This window comes from Ursus maritimus, unplaced genomic scaffold (assembly GCF_017311325.1).
Source record: "Ursus maritimus isolate PB19 unplaced genomic scaffold, ASM1731132v1 scaffold_2, whole genome shotgun sequence".
NCBI classification, from domain to species: Eukaryota; Metazoa; Chordata; class Mammalia; order Carnivora; family Ursidae; genus Ursus; species Ursus maritimus.
The window spans coordinates 5609933-5627520 of NW_024424452.1; the positions used below are offsets into that span (position 1 = coordinate 5609933).

Genomic DNA, 17588 nt, shown 5'->3' on the forward strand with positions numbered 1-17588 from the left:
CTAAGAATTGGTTTCTTTACATTTCTTTTTCCAATTCTCTACAAGACCAAGGACAAATTAATTGATATTTCAGTGCTTTATTTTTCTCATTTGAAAAATACAGGTAATAGTTACACTGGAATAAGCTTTTAAAAGTGATTTAAGAATCTCTAATAGGGAGTTTTATAATGTGCTTCAGGTAACATATTTATCCCTGAAATTTTCGATATTACTGATATGATTTTATTCTATATAATCTCATACAAATTAATCCAGCAAGGTCACAAACGCTTAAACTAATCAAGGCACATTCTAATGTCATGTGACAAGATTATCTGTTAATAAGGACGAACTGTTTGAGAATACTTCTAGATAGACATTGTAGAAAATCATACTTCTTCCTTCCTTGTGTTGTTGGAAGCTGCTGTTCCTGGACTAACATCATCAGTATCTGATTATGTCCCCTGGCTTTAGGGAAAATATTAGTGAGTAAATTTGGCAAAAAAAGCAGCTGCTTGTAGGCTAACAGATGGTCAGAAGAGTCCTGTTTTTCGGGGCACCTCGGTGGCACAGCGGTTAAGCATCTGCCTTCGGCTCAGGGCGTGATCCCGGAGTTCTGGGATCGAGTTCCACATCAGGCTCCTCTGCTGGGAGCCTGCTTCTTCCTATCCCACTCCCCCTGCTTGTGTTCCCTCTCTCACTGGCTATCTCTCTCTCTGTCAAATAAATAAATAAAATCTTAAAAAAAAAAAAAAAGAGTCCTGTTTTTCATACCCATCTTGAATGGGGCGCACAAGCCAAGTAAAGGAAAATAAGACAACAAAGATGTTTTGTTTGAAGTATTAATTTACAGCAGAAATACTCAAGATTCAAATTTATAAAACACAAACATGCTTATCAGCCAGATGTGAATAGTGGTTGGGTTCTCCTTCAGTCTGTATTATCTATCTGTAACTACGAGCTATCAACTTGCATTATGTACCAGTTTGCATTACCTATCATTTGTAACCTGCCATCCCCGTAGTAATGGGCCCAGGGAACATGGGATGAAAAAAAACTTTGGGGGGGGGGGAAACTTGGGCAAATCACATCACCACCTCGCTAAGCCTCAATCTCCTCTTTTATAAAATGTAAATAATGACCATTTGGATCTCATGAGGAGTATGAAGATTCAATGAGATAATAAGTAGTATTTATGGAACACTGATGTGCTCTTCCAAGCACTTGACACTTAGTGCACACTGAATCAACTGTAATAATTAATATTGCAAGATAAAAGTCTAAAATAATAGGTAACTCTTCAAATGGATGAACATTCCCATTTCCATAGATGTCTCCAGATACCTCACTCACTTCCTGTAACATGAAAATAAATGATACTGGCTATTCTACCTTGAAGTGTCACATCAGGATGACAGAGACCATGAATACAAAAACCTCTAGAAAAGTGTGGGGTACAAAGGAAATTGAAGGTGTTATTTCTTTTACTCAGTTGAGAACATTTTATTCCTTTTTTTCCCTGTGGGATACATTTTGACGTTTATGGAGTGCTACTATTTGTCAGGCTCTGTGCCTAGCATTTTACATGCGCTGTCTCATTAGATCCTAACAACATGATTATTATCTTCATTTTATGGATGAGACACCAAAGCTTTAAGATGCTAATTTAAAAACCTTGCTGAAGGTCCCACAGGTCATGCCCAGGCAGCCTCCCTGCTAACCTTTGCACTCACCCCTCTCAGGACTCAATACAATTCCTCAAAGGGAATTGTTCAATACAGTGAGTTGAAAATGCTTGTATGACAGAGCACTATTCTAGTGTGAGAAATTATGGGAGTCTCTACAATATATATATTTTTTAATAAAGATTTTATTTATTCATTTGAGAGAGAAAGAGACAGTCAGCAAGAGAGGGAACACAGCAGGGGGAGTGGGAGAGGAAGAAGCAGCCTCCCAGCAGAGGAGCCTGATGCGGGGCTGATCCCAGAACGCCAGGATCATGCCCTGAGCCGAAGGCAGACGTTTAACGACTGAGCCACCCAGGAGCCCCATCTACAATATTTTCTTTTTAGAGGATTTCCTGTAATATTACTCCTGATTTTTTATTAATAACATCTTCTAATGGCAACACAATATTGACCAATTCTACCCAGGCAAACAAATATTTGACCTTCTTCTTCTCTTTGCCTTAAAAAAAAAGAAAAAGTAAAGAAGATTCCTCAACTACCTGCGTCCTCATAGGAATAATGGTTAACACTACTATACTGATTTCCTTCAGCGTCACGGAATTAAAACACTGAACATTACCAACCACAGGACACTTTAACCGTTCTGGCCAAGCCTCCCCAGGGAGACGTCAATTAAGAACGCTGTTCATTTTCTAACTCCTATTTTATACTTTTATACGTACATGTATTTAGTCATGAATGATACAAAATTTTGCTTTGTGCGTTTTAATAAATGGGATCATAACACATTTCACTCTTACAGTTTTTTTTATTCAGTGTTATGTTCCTGAGACCAGTCCACCTTGTTATATACTGACTGGTCTATTCTGATTTAACTTCTGTATAATATCTCACTGTGATGGCTAGCTCTAGGCGTCTGCATGACAGGGTATAGTACCCAGTCAATTAGACACTAATGTAGGTGTTGCTGTGAAGGAATTCTACAGATGTGGTTAACATCTACAACCAGTTTACTTTAAGTATTATCCTCAATAATCTGGGTAGGCTTCACTTAATCAACTGAAAAGGCTTTAGAATAAAACTAAGGTTTCCCTGAGGAAGATGGCATTCTGCTTGTGGACTGCAGTATAAGCTTCTAGCCTGCCAGCCTGCCCTACAGATTTCAGACTTCCCAGCCTTCACAATCAAGTAAGCCAATCTGTTTATTTCCTCTGAGCGGCATTTAGATGGCTTACAAGTTTGGGCTAATATCAAGTATGTGGCAAGGGACTGTACACATCTCCTTGTAAAACACAGGTATGAAGAAATTACCTAGACAAAGAATTGCTGAAGCATAGGGTATGTGACAGATTTTTCAATTTTGTTAGATACCATCAAAGAGGGGCACCTGGGTGGCTCAGTTGGTTAAGCATCTGCCTTCAGCTCAGGTCATGATCCTTGATTCCCGGGAAGCCCCGTGCCGGGCTCCCTGCTCAGTGGGAAGTCTGCTTCTCCCTCTCCTTCCCTCCCCCTGCTCCTGCACGTTTGCGCTCTCGCTCTCTCTCACTCCTTCACTGTCTAACAAATAAATAAAATCTTAAAAAAAAAAAAAAAAGATACCACCAAATACTTTGGAGAAAGCTGCAACAACATGTGCTCCCACAACCACTGTATGAAAGGACCATTTTACCACACTCTCACCAACACTAGTCACACTATTTTCCTATCTGATGAGTGAAAAACAGTACCTTTTGTAAAAGAACCTTACCGGCTTCCCCTGTCAGCATTAAAAAAGTACACATGACTAGAAATATCTAAGTAGGAGAGGAGAAATGATGAAAGGTAGTTTCCTCTGTATTACAATGGTTTTATCCTCAACTGCCTGTCACAGATTAAGGTTATCAGAGAGTATTATCCTTAACAGCAGGGAAGGGCACCAAAAAGCCTGGATGTTAATTAATTAAGCAGGTTTGGACTCTGGCCACTCGGTCCCCAGCCCCTAATCACTGTGCTCCAAGGCACAATGGCCTCTGGGCTGTTCTCGGAACAGGCCAAAACCATTCCCACCACAGGGATTTTGTACCTGCTCTCCTTCTGCCTGAAGGCTCTCTTTCTGGATACCCCTCCACCAGTCCTCAGCTCCAAACCTCTGAGACACTTTCCTCCGCTTGCCTCCTACCATGTCTGGTAGCACCTCCAGCCTCTGCCTCTCTCTACGTCTGTTCCTTGCTTCTCTTACTTCAAAAGGCTATTGTTCATTACCTCACAGGATACAACCAATCTGTTCACTGTTTCCTTAGTAGGAGCTGCATGTAAAATAAGGCCAAGGATGATCTGTAGCATCAGCAGTGCCTGGACCATTTAATGCCCAAAATATACTCAGCAGCACAGGTTTTGATTATTGTTGTTGTTGTTATATAAGAGATATACGTGTTCATAGATGAATCAGCTGCACGATGTGCCCTCAGCTCATCTGAACATACTGCAACAGACACAATGACCCAGTGGGCCAATTAGCTATGAAAATCAGGCGTGAGGTAATACACTGCTTGCAACTTCATTAGCTCAAAGTAACAGCTCCAGCTGAGGGTCACAAAAGCTGTAAGACTCTGTCCTACAACTACTAAGTCATAATAAGTTTACAAAATCTGAAAATGCCAGGGTTTTCCTTGTGAATTTTGCCTTCCTAATTCTATGTTTCTCCAAGTTGATTTTTAAATTACTTTTTAAGTATCAGACAGTAATGTGGCCCTTAAAAAAGTACCCTGTTAGGGGCGCCTGGGTGGCACAGTTGAGCAACTGGCTCTTGGTTTTGGCTCAGGTCATAATCTCAGGGTCCTGGGATCGGGCCCCGTGCCAGGTTCGGTGCTCAGCACAGTCTGCTTGCTCCTGTCCCTCTGCTCCTCCCCACCCCCCAAAATAAATAAATAAAATCTTAAAAAAAAAAAAAAGTGCCTCGTTAGAAACATCCCAGATGTCCACCAACTGGTGAACAGATGAACATGGTACATCCATAAATGGATTATTACTCAGCCATAAAAAATAAAGTACCAATACACACTACAACATGAATGAACATCATGCTAAGTGAAAAAAGTCACAAAAGACCACATATTACCTGATTCAATTTATATGAAATATCTAGTAAGACAAATCTATAGAGAAAAAAAATGTATTAGAGGTTGCCTGGGGCTTAGGATGAGAATGAGGAATGACTGCAATGGTCACAAAGGACCTTTTTGGCATAATGAAAATGTTATAAAATTGGATGGCGGTGAGGGTAGCACAATTCTGTAAATTTACTAAAAAAAAAAAAAATCACTGAATTGTACACCTAAAAGGAGTGAATTTTTAAATAAATTACACCTCAATTAAGTGTTTTTTTGTTTTTGTTCTTTTAAGGAAAAGAACAGCAATAACAAAAAACCTTGGCTCTTCTTAACGTTCCAGGCTGCTAAGGGCTCAGGCTTTAAATCCTTAACGCTATGGAACGCCGCAAAGCTGTATGTGTCTGTTCGTTCCTTGGCTGTTTCTAACTAGCCTGCCCACAGAGAGCCAGATGTATTGAGATGCAGGCCATCTGCTGTACTTCGTGAACACTGGTTGGGACCATCCAGAAAAGTGCTACTGGTCTGCAAGCATTTACGCCTACGTAGCTGTTAGCAGCAACTTCCCCTCCTAGAGTGAAAATCAATTAGATCCATTAGCAGAAAAAGATAACCCAGCTATTTTGAGACAAATCTCCAGCTGGATTAGCAGCTGTCTTTCCAGCTATGATTGGGGAAGGAGTTTGGCAAATATGTCTCCAGGCAAAAAAAAAAAAAAGACTTTTCTATGTCCTCCTGTAAGGGTAGTTTCATAGGAAATCTTCAGCCCACAGAGAAAACTCTCCATGAAAGTTTCTTTCTATGACTTAAAAGTTGTTTTGCATTCTTCCTTTCTTTTCTTCCTCTGTATCGAAGCTTTGGTTTATAAGTAATTATTTCTGCAAAAGTGGTCCTTCAGAGTGCAAAGGGCATGCCAGAAATGAAGCCATGACACCCTTAGGGTTACATGGCTCTGTCCCTTCCAACACGACCTGAGCATGAGAAGCTGCTGGGCCAGTGATCAGCAAAGCACGGGGCTATCTCTTTGGGCTTGGCTTCCCCTGGAAGAATATTCTCTTGAGTGTTCTGAAAGCACCTATTAGATCATGAGCTCCTTAAGAACCAACCGAGAGATGAGAACCAGTGTGATCATCCAGAAAATTATGTACTGCTACCTCTTAAGATACACTACTAGAAGCAGTAACATCTCCATGACCTTTTTTTTCATTGTTCAAAGAAACAGATGACTTGGACGAACTCCACTTTCTCTATTCCCTACTCATTTAGGCAGCAAGAATCGTTCTACAGCAAAAGCAAAGTTAAGCAAAACAAAAAGATCCCACACTGGAGGGAGAAAGTAAAAAGTGTGTTATTACTGTTCAAGTCTTTTGCATGAAATTATCAAGCCTATCAAGAAAATTAAGTCCCAGAGCTATCCCACCCAGTAAATTAGTATAAGAATCTAGGTACTCAATTGTTTTGTTTTTAATTGTGGAGGGAGAGCCATGTGACAGGCAATCTGAGTCCATGACCATTCTTGATAAAGTAACTTGAAGAAAAAGTCATCCTGAATTCTGCTCAACATGACAAAGTTTCATTCTATTTTAAATACTAGACAAAAGTTTTACATTTGTCTGTAGAATTATCTGAAACCACTTTTCCTTATAGTTTAAGTGCAGGCTTATACTGGGTCCAAGGTCCAACAGGTGCTACATATAATTCCATAGAGTTATATATTTCTTGGCAGTACGACGAAGGCTTTTGGGGCTATAAGCAGGCGTTCCTAGCCTTGGCAATTAGCAAGCTTTCAGACACTGTAACAATGTCTGGCCCACACTGGCCTCAATTGGACAAGGGATTTGGGGACCCTGCCCCAGATTTGAAGCAACTTTTAGACCTTACACTTCAGAGGGAGTAGTACCTAGGAGAATGAAGTAAAAACCATTTCTTGAAATTCCAACTATGATGAAAACCACATCCATTCCTGCTTGGTTCACAGAGGTGCATGTTCCCATCTGGAAGAGTGGAAACACAGTCCTCCCTATAGCTACAGTACCAAGAAGACTATTACATAATCAGAATCTGAAAATGGGCCTCTTCTTGTTATTTTCCTATGGGCGCGGGGCAGGAAGGGTATTGTGGCAAGTACAAGATAATGTGTACTTAGTTTCATTCCACTAATTCTGTAAAGTCCTTCCTATGTTTGGGCCTTTGAAACAACTATGCATGTATGTGTTCAAATCTTTATTGTATACCTACAGTGAACAGTGAACCCAGTCTTATGCTGGACATACAAAACACAAAGATGAATGAGGAAAGCATTCTAGCCCTTGAAACTGCATGGCCTAATAGGGGGACAAGTATAAGAAAAATACCAAGGCAATCCAGACTGACATGGTGAAAATAAGAAATGCAAACTTCTTTAATATTATTTGAATATCACTTAGAAATGTGTAACTTTATCACAGATAGATGGTATCTATTGAAACAGCAATTACGCTACTGCGTTTAAAATAGCTGTCAACAGATAAATACTTTGAAGGCTATAGAGCACACTAGACTATTTGGTTGAGTGTTCTTACCTGCCTACTTACTGTTTTTAAAAGGTGTGTCATGGAATAAAAAGCAAGCAATGAATTTACAGGAAAGAACGTCTAATGTGCCGGGTTGCATTTGTTTAGAAAGCCCTTAAGTACTTAACAGGTAACAGGAACTTTACTAGATCAAAGTAAACTGCTGATTTCATATAGCAAGCGACATTCTCTCTTTAGTTCACTAGTTTTTTCCAAGTGCTATTCTTACTTATCTCGAATAATTCTAGTTGAATTATAATTCTAGTTGAATTTCGCTCACCCAGACCCTGTGAGATGGGTCATTCTGTTTTGCATTAAAATTGCAACCCTGTGGCCCCCAGGTGGCTCAGTCAGTTAAGCATCCAGCATCCAACTCTTGATTTTGGCTCAGGTCATGATCTCAGGATTGTGGGATCAAGCCCTGCGCCAGGCTCCAAGCTCTGTGGGGAGTCTGCTTGGGATTCCTTCCCTCTGCCCGTCCCCCCACTTGTGCTTTCTCTAAAATAAATAAATCTTAAAAAAAAAAAACAACTGTTCCCCTTGCAATCTGAGAAATATTGTTCAGAAACCTAAAATAATTTAAAAATACTTCAAGTTCATTACATGTATTTCTCAAGATACTAGTAACGGGAATCAAAATTTCTAATTTTGGGGGGTTTTGTTTCTCATCTAATTCTCTCACCCAACTTTCCAAAGACTTCTTGCCTTAAAAACTCCTCTTGAACTTAACCTGCACATACATTTATTTTTTTCCCTTCTTCCAATAGTGAGACAAAATGAAGTCCAAAGAACTGAATTCGTAAAGGCAGGACCCCTCCGGGAGAGAGGGTGGGAAAGGAGCAAGGAAACATAATTATCATACTGGGCAAGCCAAGGTAGAGGGGAAATGCTGGACAGACTAGAACCTTGGCATTGTTGTCCTGTCATAAGCTATAAACTCTAGAAAAGCACAGACTGTTTTTTTTTTTTTTCTCCAATGTGGTTCCTAGTGGTGACCACAGTGCTTGACACAATTGCGGTACCTAAGAAAACAGTTGAAGAATGAATGTGGACAGTAAACTTGGCACACTCATAACAGATGCTCAAAACATCGTAGGTATTATCACTAGCACTAGCTCAGGCCCCCTGGCCACCAAGGTGAGGATTTTAGCTACAGCTGTGATAAGCATAGATCTTCAGTATTTATTCAACAAATTTTTCTGAGTTCTGCTGTGCACCAGCATAGTGAGGGATTAAAAAAAAAAAACCAAAAAACACTCAAGAACTGTATAGCTCATTGACAGAAAAATTTGTGCCGATGATTTCAACACTATTCTTTTATCAAATATTTACTCAGCTCTGCCTCTATGTCAGTCACTCTACTAGATACTGGGGATAAGCAGTAAACAAAAGAGATGAAAATCAATGCTCTTATGGCGGCTACACTCCAGTAAACACATGCTACTACTGCTAACAACACACTGTTCTAAGAGCTTGCAGGTATTACAATGTTCAATCTTCACAATAACCAGAGCTAGGTACTACTATCATCCTTATCTACAGATTCACAATTAGAAAACTGAAGCACAAGGTCAAATGGAGGAATACGACATTGAGTACATACTAAAATCTGGGATAAGAAAGAACGGATTGGTTAGCTGACTAAGCGATCTTAAAGAGTGCAACGATTGGACTGAGCCTCTTATAAGAACAATGTTTTGCATGTTTAAAGTGTGTTTACACACTTAGAAATATATGCTACTGTCAGACATAGTCCTGCACCTCAAGCTGCTCCGAGTGGAAGATGAAGCCCATGATAAGATATACCATTTGGTCAATTAAAACCATTAAAGTTTTACTTTAAAAAAGTACACACACAGGGGCACCTAGCTGGCCCAGTTAGTAGAGCATGTGACTCTTGATTGCAGAGTTGTGAGTTTGAGCCCCACGTTGGGCACAGAGCTTAATTTAAAATTTTATATATATACACACACACACACATATATGTATATATATGTATACACATGTATGTATATGTATATATATACATATATAATTATAGCCCTTAAGTAAAAGGAATTATCATTGTAATTCTCCTGATTTTCTTTTACCATTTGAGTTTCTGTGGTCAGAAAAGATCGGCTAGCTTAGATCTCAGGCATCTGTACCTGATAAGAATACAAAGGTGGCCAGAGTTGTCTTCTCCACAGCTTTCCCCTCCCCCACACAGGCAGAGGCTTCCCTCCTCCCAACTCAGGAAGGGGCTGCTTCAGCCTGAAGGCCAAAGAGAAGCACTTAGGTGGCTGGTAGACAGGTCATCTGAGATCTGTTCTGACCCCCAACTCCAACCTTCTCCATGTTTATTATTCTACACAATGTGTTTTAATCATCTGAACTTTTAGCCTTACTTCTGACAGGCTATTATTACCACGTTTGTACCTTTTCTTGCCCTTGTTATTACTGCTTTTATACCTTTCAAGGATATAGCTGCACCTAAAGGGATCAGCTGCTTGCAACATCAGAACAAGCCTCTTAAGAGAGAGTTCTAAGAACTGGAATTTGGGGGTTTCTCAGTTTTGTTGCATTCTTTTCTGTTGCATTCATAGTCTCAGGTTAGTAATGTTAAAAATGCCTTCCCATAAGTAGTAATTAAGAGAAAAACAGTGAGACTTTAAATTAAGCTTATCTTTGAAAGGTCAGTTTGCAAAACACAGGTAGAAAATGGCACATTTTGGCTTAGTTTTCAAAAATTTTACCCATTAAAATGGTATATCAATTTCCGTTTTAAAGCTTAAAATTATAAAAGTCATTCATTCACATGAAGAAAATGTAAACACTCCAGAAAGTAGAGTAAAAGTGGTAAGTAGAAGTCTCCCTTCCCTGCCCTATAGTTCAACCACTGCTGTACTTCGGTATTTTTAGTGAAGAAACTGCTATTGTTTAGGGACTTTTTAACCTTCAAAGCACCAAATAAAAAGTTAAAGCAACAAACCTGAGGGCATCTTTACCCCCAGGCTGCTCTCCTTAAAGCACAGGTAGCTCCAGAAGGCTGTGAGCCACCAGTTAGATCTCTGATGGGGCTCATTTGTTTTGCTCCCTGGCTTGGGAACACCTTCTAGTAATATTTTTCATTTATTTTTGAATGAGAGAGGAACCAGCAACTTTTATCTCGTTTACACAAGCCTCACCTGTACCCACAAGGACTTGAGGCAGCTGTTAAAACCAGAACACAGTCTCTAAAATAATGATCAACCAGAAAGACAGACTCAAGGTCTGGAAAACAGGAACAGAGGTTTAAAATCAAGGCTTAGGAAAATAAGAACAAAAGTACACGGGCCACATAGCTGTAAATATTCTGTACACATCTAAGTACAAAGTTTATGGGGGAAGTTATACCCAATAGCAGAAGACATGAAATCTCAGGTATTGTCCCAGTCGATGTCCATAAGCTACTATACCTTATAGCGATACATGTTTTACTAAAGAAAAACAACAACAAAAAACCCTGTATAGGTTATAAAAAAGGAAGTGGCTTTAAAAGACCTACTTAATTGGTTGGGGTTCAGGAAAGGTGCATTCTCACACAATCAGATTAAGCATAACTTGGGGCATGTTTTTCCGGAGGGCATTTTGCAATGTGTAGCAAACATGCTTTAAATTGTACCTACCCTTTGACCCACAATCCCTTTGGGCATCGAGCTTAAGGAAAACATCCTGGATTTGTGCAAGGCTTTACCTACAATGATGTTTGCTATAGTGCCTTAATAGCAAAGCGCTGGCAACAATCTTATGTCCAGTAAAAGGGAACTGGATCAATAAACTGTTGATAAAGACAAGAGTACTGTGGAGTCAGCAAGCTGACCAGGCACAGGATACTGACACCGAGAGATGGACTAAAAACTATCAGGAAGTGTGACAGTGAGAGTTAAGAGTGTTCTCTCTGGGTTGTAAGATCCAGGTGACTTTTACTTTCACTGTGAATATTCACAGAGATTTTGGAAATTTTCTAAGAATTCAGAAAAAATACAGTTTTAAAAATCCTGAGATTAGAACCAACACACACACACAAAAGAATAAAATATGTGGTAAATGCTGAGAAGTAGGATTCGAGGGATTTGTTCTCAAGCATGTATAATCTAAGTGGGGGAAAAGACCCAAATTAAAACTGTCATTTCCTTCACAAAGTACTAGTCTTGAAATCTCTTAATTTAACTGTAAGTCACTGCAATTCTTTTTTAAAATCTAGTCTACTGTGCCTATAACGTAAAGCAGCTACATTTTCAAAAAAATTCATGCAAAAAAGAAAGGGAAAGATAGTTTAATACCTGAACAAGAAAATTCAAGTAACCGTAACTCTGCACCCCTCCCCCAGCATTCCAGTTTGTTAAAACATGGCTCATCTATGCCCTCAAAACCCCTTATGCAATAAAACCTTTTGATGTGTTCAACTATGACAGTTTTAGAGTCTACTAAACTTAAATTTATGTTTTACTCTACTGAATACCACAGCTGTATGGCCCCTCTCAGACCCATGTTCCCCAGGTCCTAGGTTCTACTTTCTGACAGGAAGTATCCCTTGGGGAGTCAGGCTTCTGCTGCGGTTGCAGACATCCAACCAGCAAACCTGGGGAAAACAGTTTTGTTTTGAATTGTAAAATGTTATTTGCTTACACCCACCAGGGTGGCCAAAATAAAAGGAAAGAAAATATCAACTCTTGCCAAGGGTGAGCTACTGAACTCTGGTACAACCACTTTGGAAAACTGCTTGGCAGTTTCTGCCAAAGCTAAATACTCAGATACTTTATAACCGAGCAATTCCACTCCCATGTACATACCCAAGAGAAATGAGGGCCTATGCCCATCAGACATGTACTAGAATGTTCATAGCAGCACTATTCACAATATCCTGGAGTAGTCTGAAAACAATCTGAAAGAGAATAAATCGTGATGTATTTGCACAGTGCAATACTACACGGTAGTAAGAATGAGCCACGGTTACTCTGACAGGGGCATAACTTACAAACACACTGGCTGAAAGATGGCAGATGATATGGGCCAAACTAATCAGTGCTTAGAAGTTAAAGAGAGTAGTTATCTTGGAGGGAACACAGTGACTGGAAGGGGGCACCAAAGGGACTTCAGGGGGGCTGGTCATGGTCTGCATCTTGATCTGGGTGCTAGTTATACACACGTGTTCAGTTTGTTGATGATTTTGTGAGCTATATACACCAAAGCACACTTTCAGTATGTTTATTATAGTTCAGTAAAAAGTTTAAGAAATATATTTGCAAATGTCAACAGGTAAGTTCGATTAATGTTTGTGTAGCTTTTATAATAATTTTTACTTTTGAACTGCAGAATAAACAGCTGTGTGGAATGCTGATAAAAACAAAAATCCAATTTGTTGAAATTCCATGCACATTAGGTTTCCCCTGCAGGTCTGCCTGTGGCTCATTACAACAGAAGTGCCAGACAAGAATTAATGCCCAATATACGAATAATGTCACAAATGTAAACTCAAAAGCAACCTGAAACTTGTGAATGGTGTCACCTGGCCAAGTGGTCCCAGCCTCCCAAGCTTCATAATAAAGGACAGTGCTCTGTCTACATAGCAATGTTATCATAGTTCTAAAACCTCTTTACAATCAAGAAAAAATGTTATGACAGAAAAAGACAACCATTGTTTGTCTTCGTATTTTCATTTTTACCAGACAAAAAGCTACAATACTGGGCTGTTCCGTTTAATATTTGATACCTGGCAACTCCTTCTGTTGCTACCTGGCACTTGATTCTTACTGTCCCTTTTTATAGTCATCATGGAGCCAAGAGCAAGTTGTCTGGGCTTCTGCAAATCCCATTTTATCTTCAGCATACCTGAAGAAAGCAGTATTATGGGAACAGATGAAGATATCAAGTAGTGTATATAGCTACAGAAATAAACACACGAGGTAACTGAAACCTTCATAAGCTAGACCTGTATACCATAGTCCACACTGGAAGCCATCCAGGTAGGGACTTTCACTACCACATCCCCAATTAAACCCAAGCCCAGAAAATAAAAAAACCATTAAGCAAACAAAACCTAGTACATATGCCGAGATGCTTGCTTGACCTGATGAAAGAACAAAAGTACCTCATTTTTTTTATTAAACAAATTTTTGTTCAAAACAAAGATGATGAACGATATGGCAGAAAATTCTGGTGACATCTTAGATCACCAAATTGTGAAAAGGCATTTGATTTGTGCATTTGTTGACCACTAGAAACTAAACTACTAAAAGGAGAGGAATGGAGGCTGGCAGGGTAAATGGCATGTGGACACGGCTCCCTCCTAGACTTTTGGGCCTCGGTTTTTCAACAGTAAACAAAATCCACATCCGTCTTGAGGGCTGATGTACACTTAGAATGAAACAAATGCTCTATGAAAAGTATCAAGGGAGGTGGGGGGGCCTAGCACAGGTATTCAAGAAATAAATAAGTGTTTACATAATCAACAAGCCCGCACACCAACTGCCAGTAACTATTCAGAATATAACAAAGCCAAGCTCCTCTCCTTTGGGAGCTCACATTCTAGTTGGAGAAGGATGAGAGATAAAGGAGTATGTTATATAGCATATCCTAAGGTACTAAGTACTATGCAGGAAAGGTAACGTTAGTGGGATTGGGAGATGGATGGCGTTGTGAACAATTTTAAAGAGTTGTCTGAGCAGGTGACATCTAAACAAAGACTTATGTGCCCCTTTCCCCCCTCCTTTTTAAGTGACATTTTCCCCCTTCACTGCTGCTTAGCAAGAACAATGTAGATATAGGATGGATGACATCATACCCATCCCTCCTCAACTTCCTAAGACTTTAGCAATTCTAACTTCTAGGAAGGTTGTGGTTACTCTTAATTAAGGGTTTTTTTGAACTTTACTTCTTCCTCGTACCACTAAAGCATGTACTCATCAGAAAACCATGCAAAATCACAAGCAAGCACTGAGGGCAAATTATGGGCATACTATGTGGAGGCTGGGAGGGATCTTTGGCTGAACTCTAATTAGCAACAGTAACATTACTTCACATTTTGGGGCTTATTATCATATCATTTGTTTGTGAAGCCATAAAACACACATCCTCCTGGGATTCAGCATGGGTCTCTAGTAATCATTTGTCTAAGTACACATTTTAGAGAACTCAGCAAATGTGTAAATAAATACTGAAAGATACCTGATACTGCATTACAGAGAATTACACTAGTTTATAATCCCCCACTTTTTCTAAAGAACTTATTCTTTTATTTCAAAGTTGGAGAAATTTGAGTATTTAAAAAAAAAAATCTAAAATCCATACTAGCAAGTCACTGAATCTCATTTCCAGGTGCTTTTGTCAACGCACCTGGTTAGGTTATGTTTCTATTAGTAAAACACTGTAGGTTGTTAGGTAACGTAAAGGAAATCTCTTTTTAAAAAAAACGTTTAAGCATCCAACTCTTGATTTATGCTTAGGTCATGATCTCAGGGTCATGAGACTGAGCCCCTCATCCCAGCTCTATGCTGGGCGTGGAGCCTGCTTAAGATGCTCTCTCTCCTTTTCCCTCTTCCCGTCTGCCCTCCTCCCTCTCTCAAAATAAAATGAATAAACAAATTAATTAAATAACTAGATTCATCACACTGAGATTTTTTACCTATATGGTAAATTGTTTCAGCTTTGGTTGTCAGGGGGTGGGGTGGGGAAGAACTCAATGAGGAGGTGGTGAAGGCCTTCAGGCTTTCAATCAGACCTGTGAATGCAAAATTTCATTGTGCATTTCCATCACAGCCAAAGCGTGAGCCAGCACTATTCACTTCATAAACTATATATAAACTTGCTGTCTGGAGGTGTAAATTCTTTTACCACCATTCAACATAAAAAACGCAATCCCAAAATATTAATGAACAAAATGGTGATTAAAGTCAAAGCAACAAACATTTGTGAGCTTTTACTATGTTTTAAGACACCTGGGAATGGAAAGTAGTCAGTAACTAGTCTCTGATGTTCAGTTTATTATACCTTTTCAAAGTCTGAAAATGATTTACACTGCCTAATGTCTATAAATATGTATAACCCAAACTGTGAAATCTACGCTTCTTGCATCCTGCCCCAGTTCTTTGGGGTTGGCACTTGTGGTGCTGTAATTCACTTGAGTACAGTACCTCCACTGAGTCACTGCTAAAAGTAAAAGGAAGAAGTGGGACAAAAAGCAAAGAGTTACTTCAGAGCATCTGACTGCTTGTCTCAAATTGATCTATCATCCCAGATCGGAAAGATGTGCCTGCCTTCTTGGAGACAACTTAGGTGTTTAGGTGTCTTTGTGCCCCACTAGATACTTAGACTGCCTGAAATCTACAATGATCTGCATTCCTCAATTGCATACAGTTTCTCCTTAACAGTCATCAGAGTAGCTCCAATTCCCCAAGTCTAAGAGTGTTTTATTTACACATTGTCAACACCTCACACTGCCTGCCCCCACCACCTTCAGGATCATTTAAATATTAACAATCTCAATACAAACATAAAATTTTAACATTCAAATTTCTGGGATTTCTAAAAATTGCCCTCTATTAAGACAACACAAGTTACTTACTGAGACCAAAAATGCTGTGTCAACTGTGTCTACCATATCTACTCAAAAAATATAATTCACGTTTACCTATTTGTGTATCCAGATGAAGGGAATCAGTATTTTGAACCCAAAGGACAGATTACGAATGTATTTTCATGCACTTCTTTATTCTTATCCTACAACAGTCGATAAACCCCTCTGATTTCAGTAATTCACTCAGACCTTGCGCATCTAGAAACCCAATTTAAGGGTTGGAAAAAAAAAATCTACGAAAGTGACCAAACTGCGGGCCTTAAAATTGGCTACAAGTGAATTTGGAGAACTTGTGTTCAATGAGCCAAGGCTGAATTAAAACAAAAGTTGTTTTGTAGTCTATTAATAGCAGATGATTAAGCACGTATCTTATTTCAAATGGAATTCATTTACAAGTACTTAAACCTATTAAACTGGCCACTAATCCTAAATCTGTGTCTGTTACTGGAGAAACGCTTTCGCAAGAAATGCAAGTTAAGAGAGTGACCGTCAACGCTTTCCTGAAGGTTGGGTGCATTTTATTGGAACCTCGCGGAGCAGCCCAGGCCGAAGGGCTCGAAGCGCGGCGCGCGGCAGGGTCCCCGAGGGCTGGAGCGGACGCCGGGAGCCCCGCGGCGCCCCCCAGAGGCTTACCTGGCGCGCCCCGAACCCCGCGCCGCGCTCGCCCCCGTCCCCGCGCGCAGGAACCAGGCGCTGCTCTCGCGTCCCGGGGAGCTCTGGCGCAGCGGCCACGCCGGCGCGTCTCCGACTCCGAGGAGCAGCCGCGCTGGAGAACGCGGCCCCCAGGGACGGGACAGACCCCACCCCCACCCCCCCTTCTCCGACGCCCTCCCGACACGTTGGGCTGCGAAATGTGTAGCTAGCAGGGCGTCTCCAGCGCCAGGAGTGGGGCGAGGGAGGGTGTTCCCGCGTAAAGTCCCCTCCTCGCCCCGACCTTCCCCCGGCGACGACCGCGAGCCGCCGCGGGGCCCCTCCGCTTCCCCCGGCCCCAAACTCCGAGCCCCTGTCCTCCCAGGGTCTCAGGCCTCCCCGCACTCCCGGCCGCACCCCGCCCCCGGGCCTCCCGCCCTCAACCCCCCAAGGTCCCGGGCCTTGCTGGGCTCGCTTACCCGGTAGGTGGTCTCCGTGAGCCGGTTCACCTCCTCCGGCCCCCGCGACATGGCTGCAGCCGCCCGGCGGGCGAACGCGGGAGGACGCGGCCGGGCCTCGTGGCCGCCGGACCCTGGGCGGCGGGAGCGCTGGGGAGCGGCTGAAGGGCCCTCGAGGGTCGGCTGCTGCCACAGCCGTCGGCTCCGAAGTGCCGGCGCGCTCCTCCGCCGCCAAAATGTCAAAACTTGCAGCGCCGCCGCCACCGCAGCCACCCCCTGTGAGGAACTGAGGAGACGCGGCCTGACGCGGCGGGGAGAGCGGGGCTGGCTGGGCGGGCGGGGCGGCCCCACCTGAGGCGCGCGGGGTGGGCGGGGCGGCCCCACCTGAGACGGCCGAGTGGGCGGGGCCGAGAGGCCGGGGCGGGCGGGGAGGAGACGGACAGAGCCAGGGTGGGCGGGGCAGCGTGGCCGGGGTGGGCGGGGCGGAGGCGAGCGGGGCCAAGTGGGCGGGGCGTCCCCACGGGAGGCGCCGGAGGTCGGGTGGCCACCCCTTGCCATTTTGCTGCGGTCAGAGAGCTCCTGGTGACGCTGCGACCCGG

At 41.8% G+C, this 17588-nt stretch overlaps 1 protein-coding gene across 1 annotated transcript in view; it reads right to left on the reverse strand.

The window, feature by feature from the left end:
• Positions 1-17330, reverse strand: part of BAIAP2L1 (BAR/IMD domain containing adaptor protein 2 like 1) — a 91494-nt gene extending 74164 nt beyond the window's left edge. Inside the window, exon 1 of the mRNA XM_040634776.1 lies at positions 17011-17330. Within this exon, the coding sequence (XP_040490710.1) occupies positions 17011-17061 (51 nt within the window). The 5' untranslated portion in view covers positions 17062-17330. The remainder of the gene's footprint in view (positions 1-17010) is intronic.
• Positions 17331-17588: the final 258 nt, after the last annotated feature.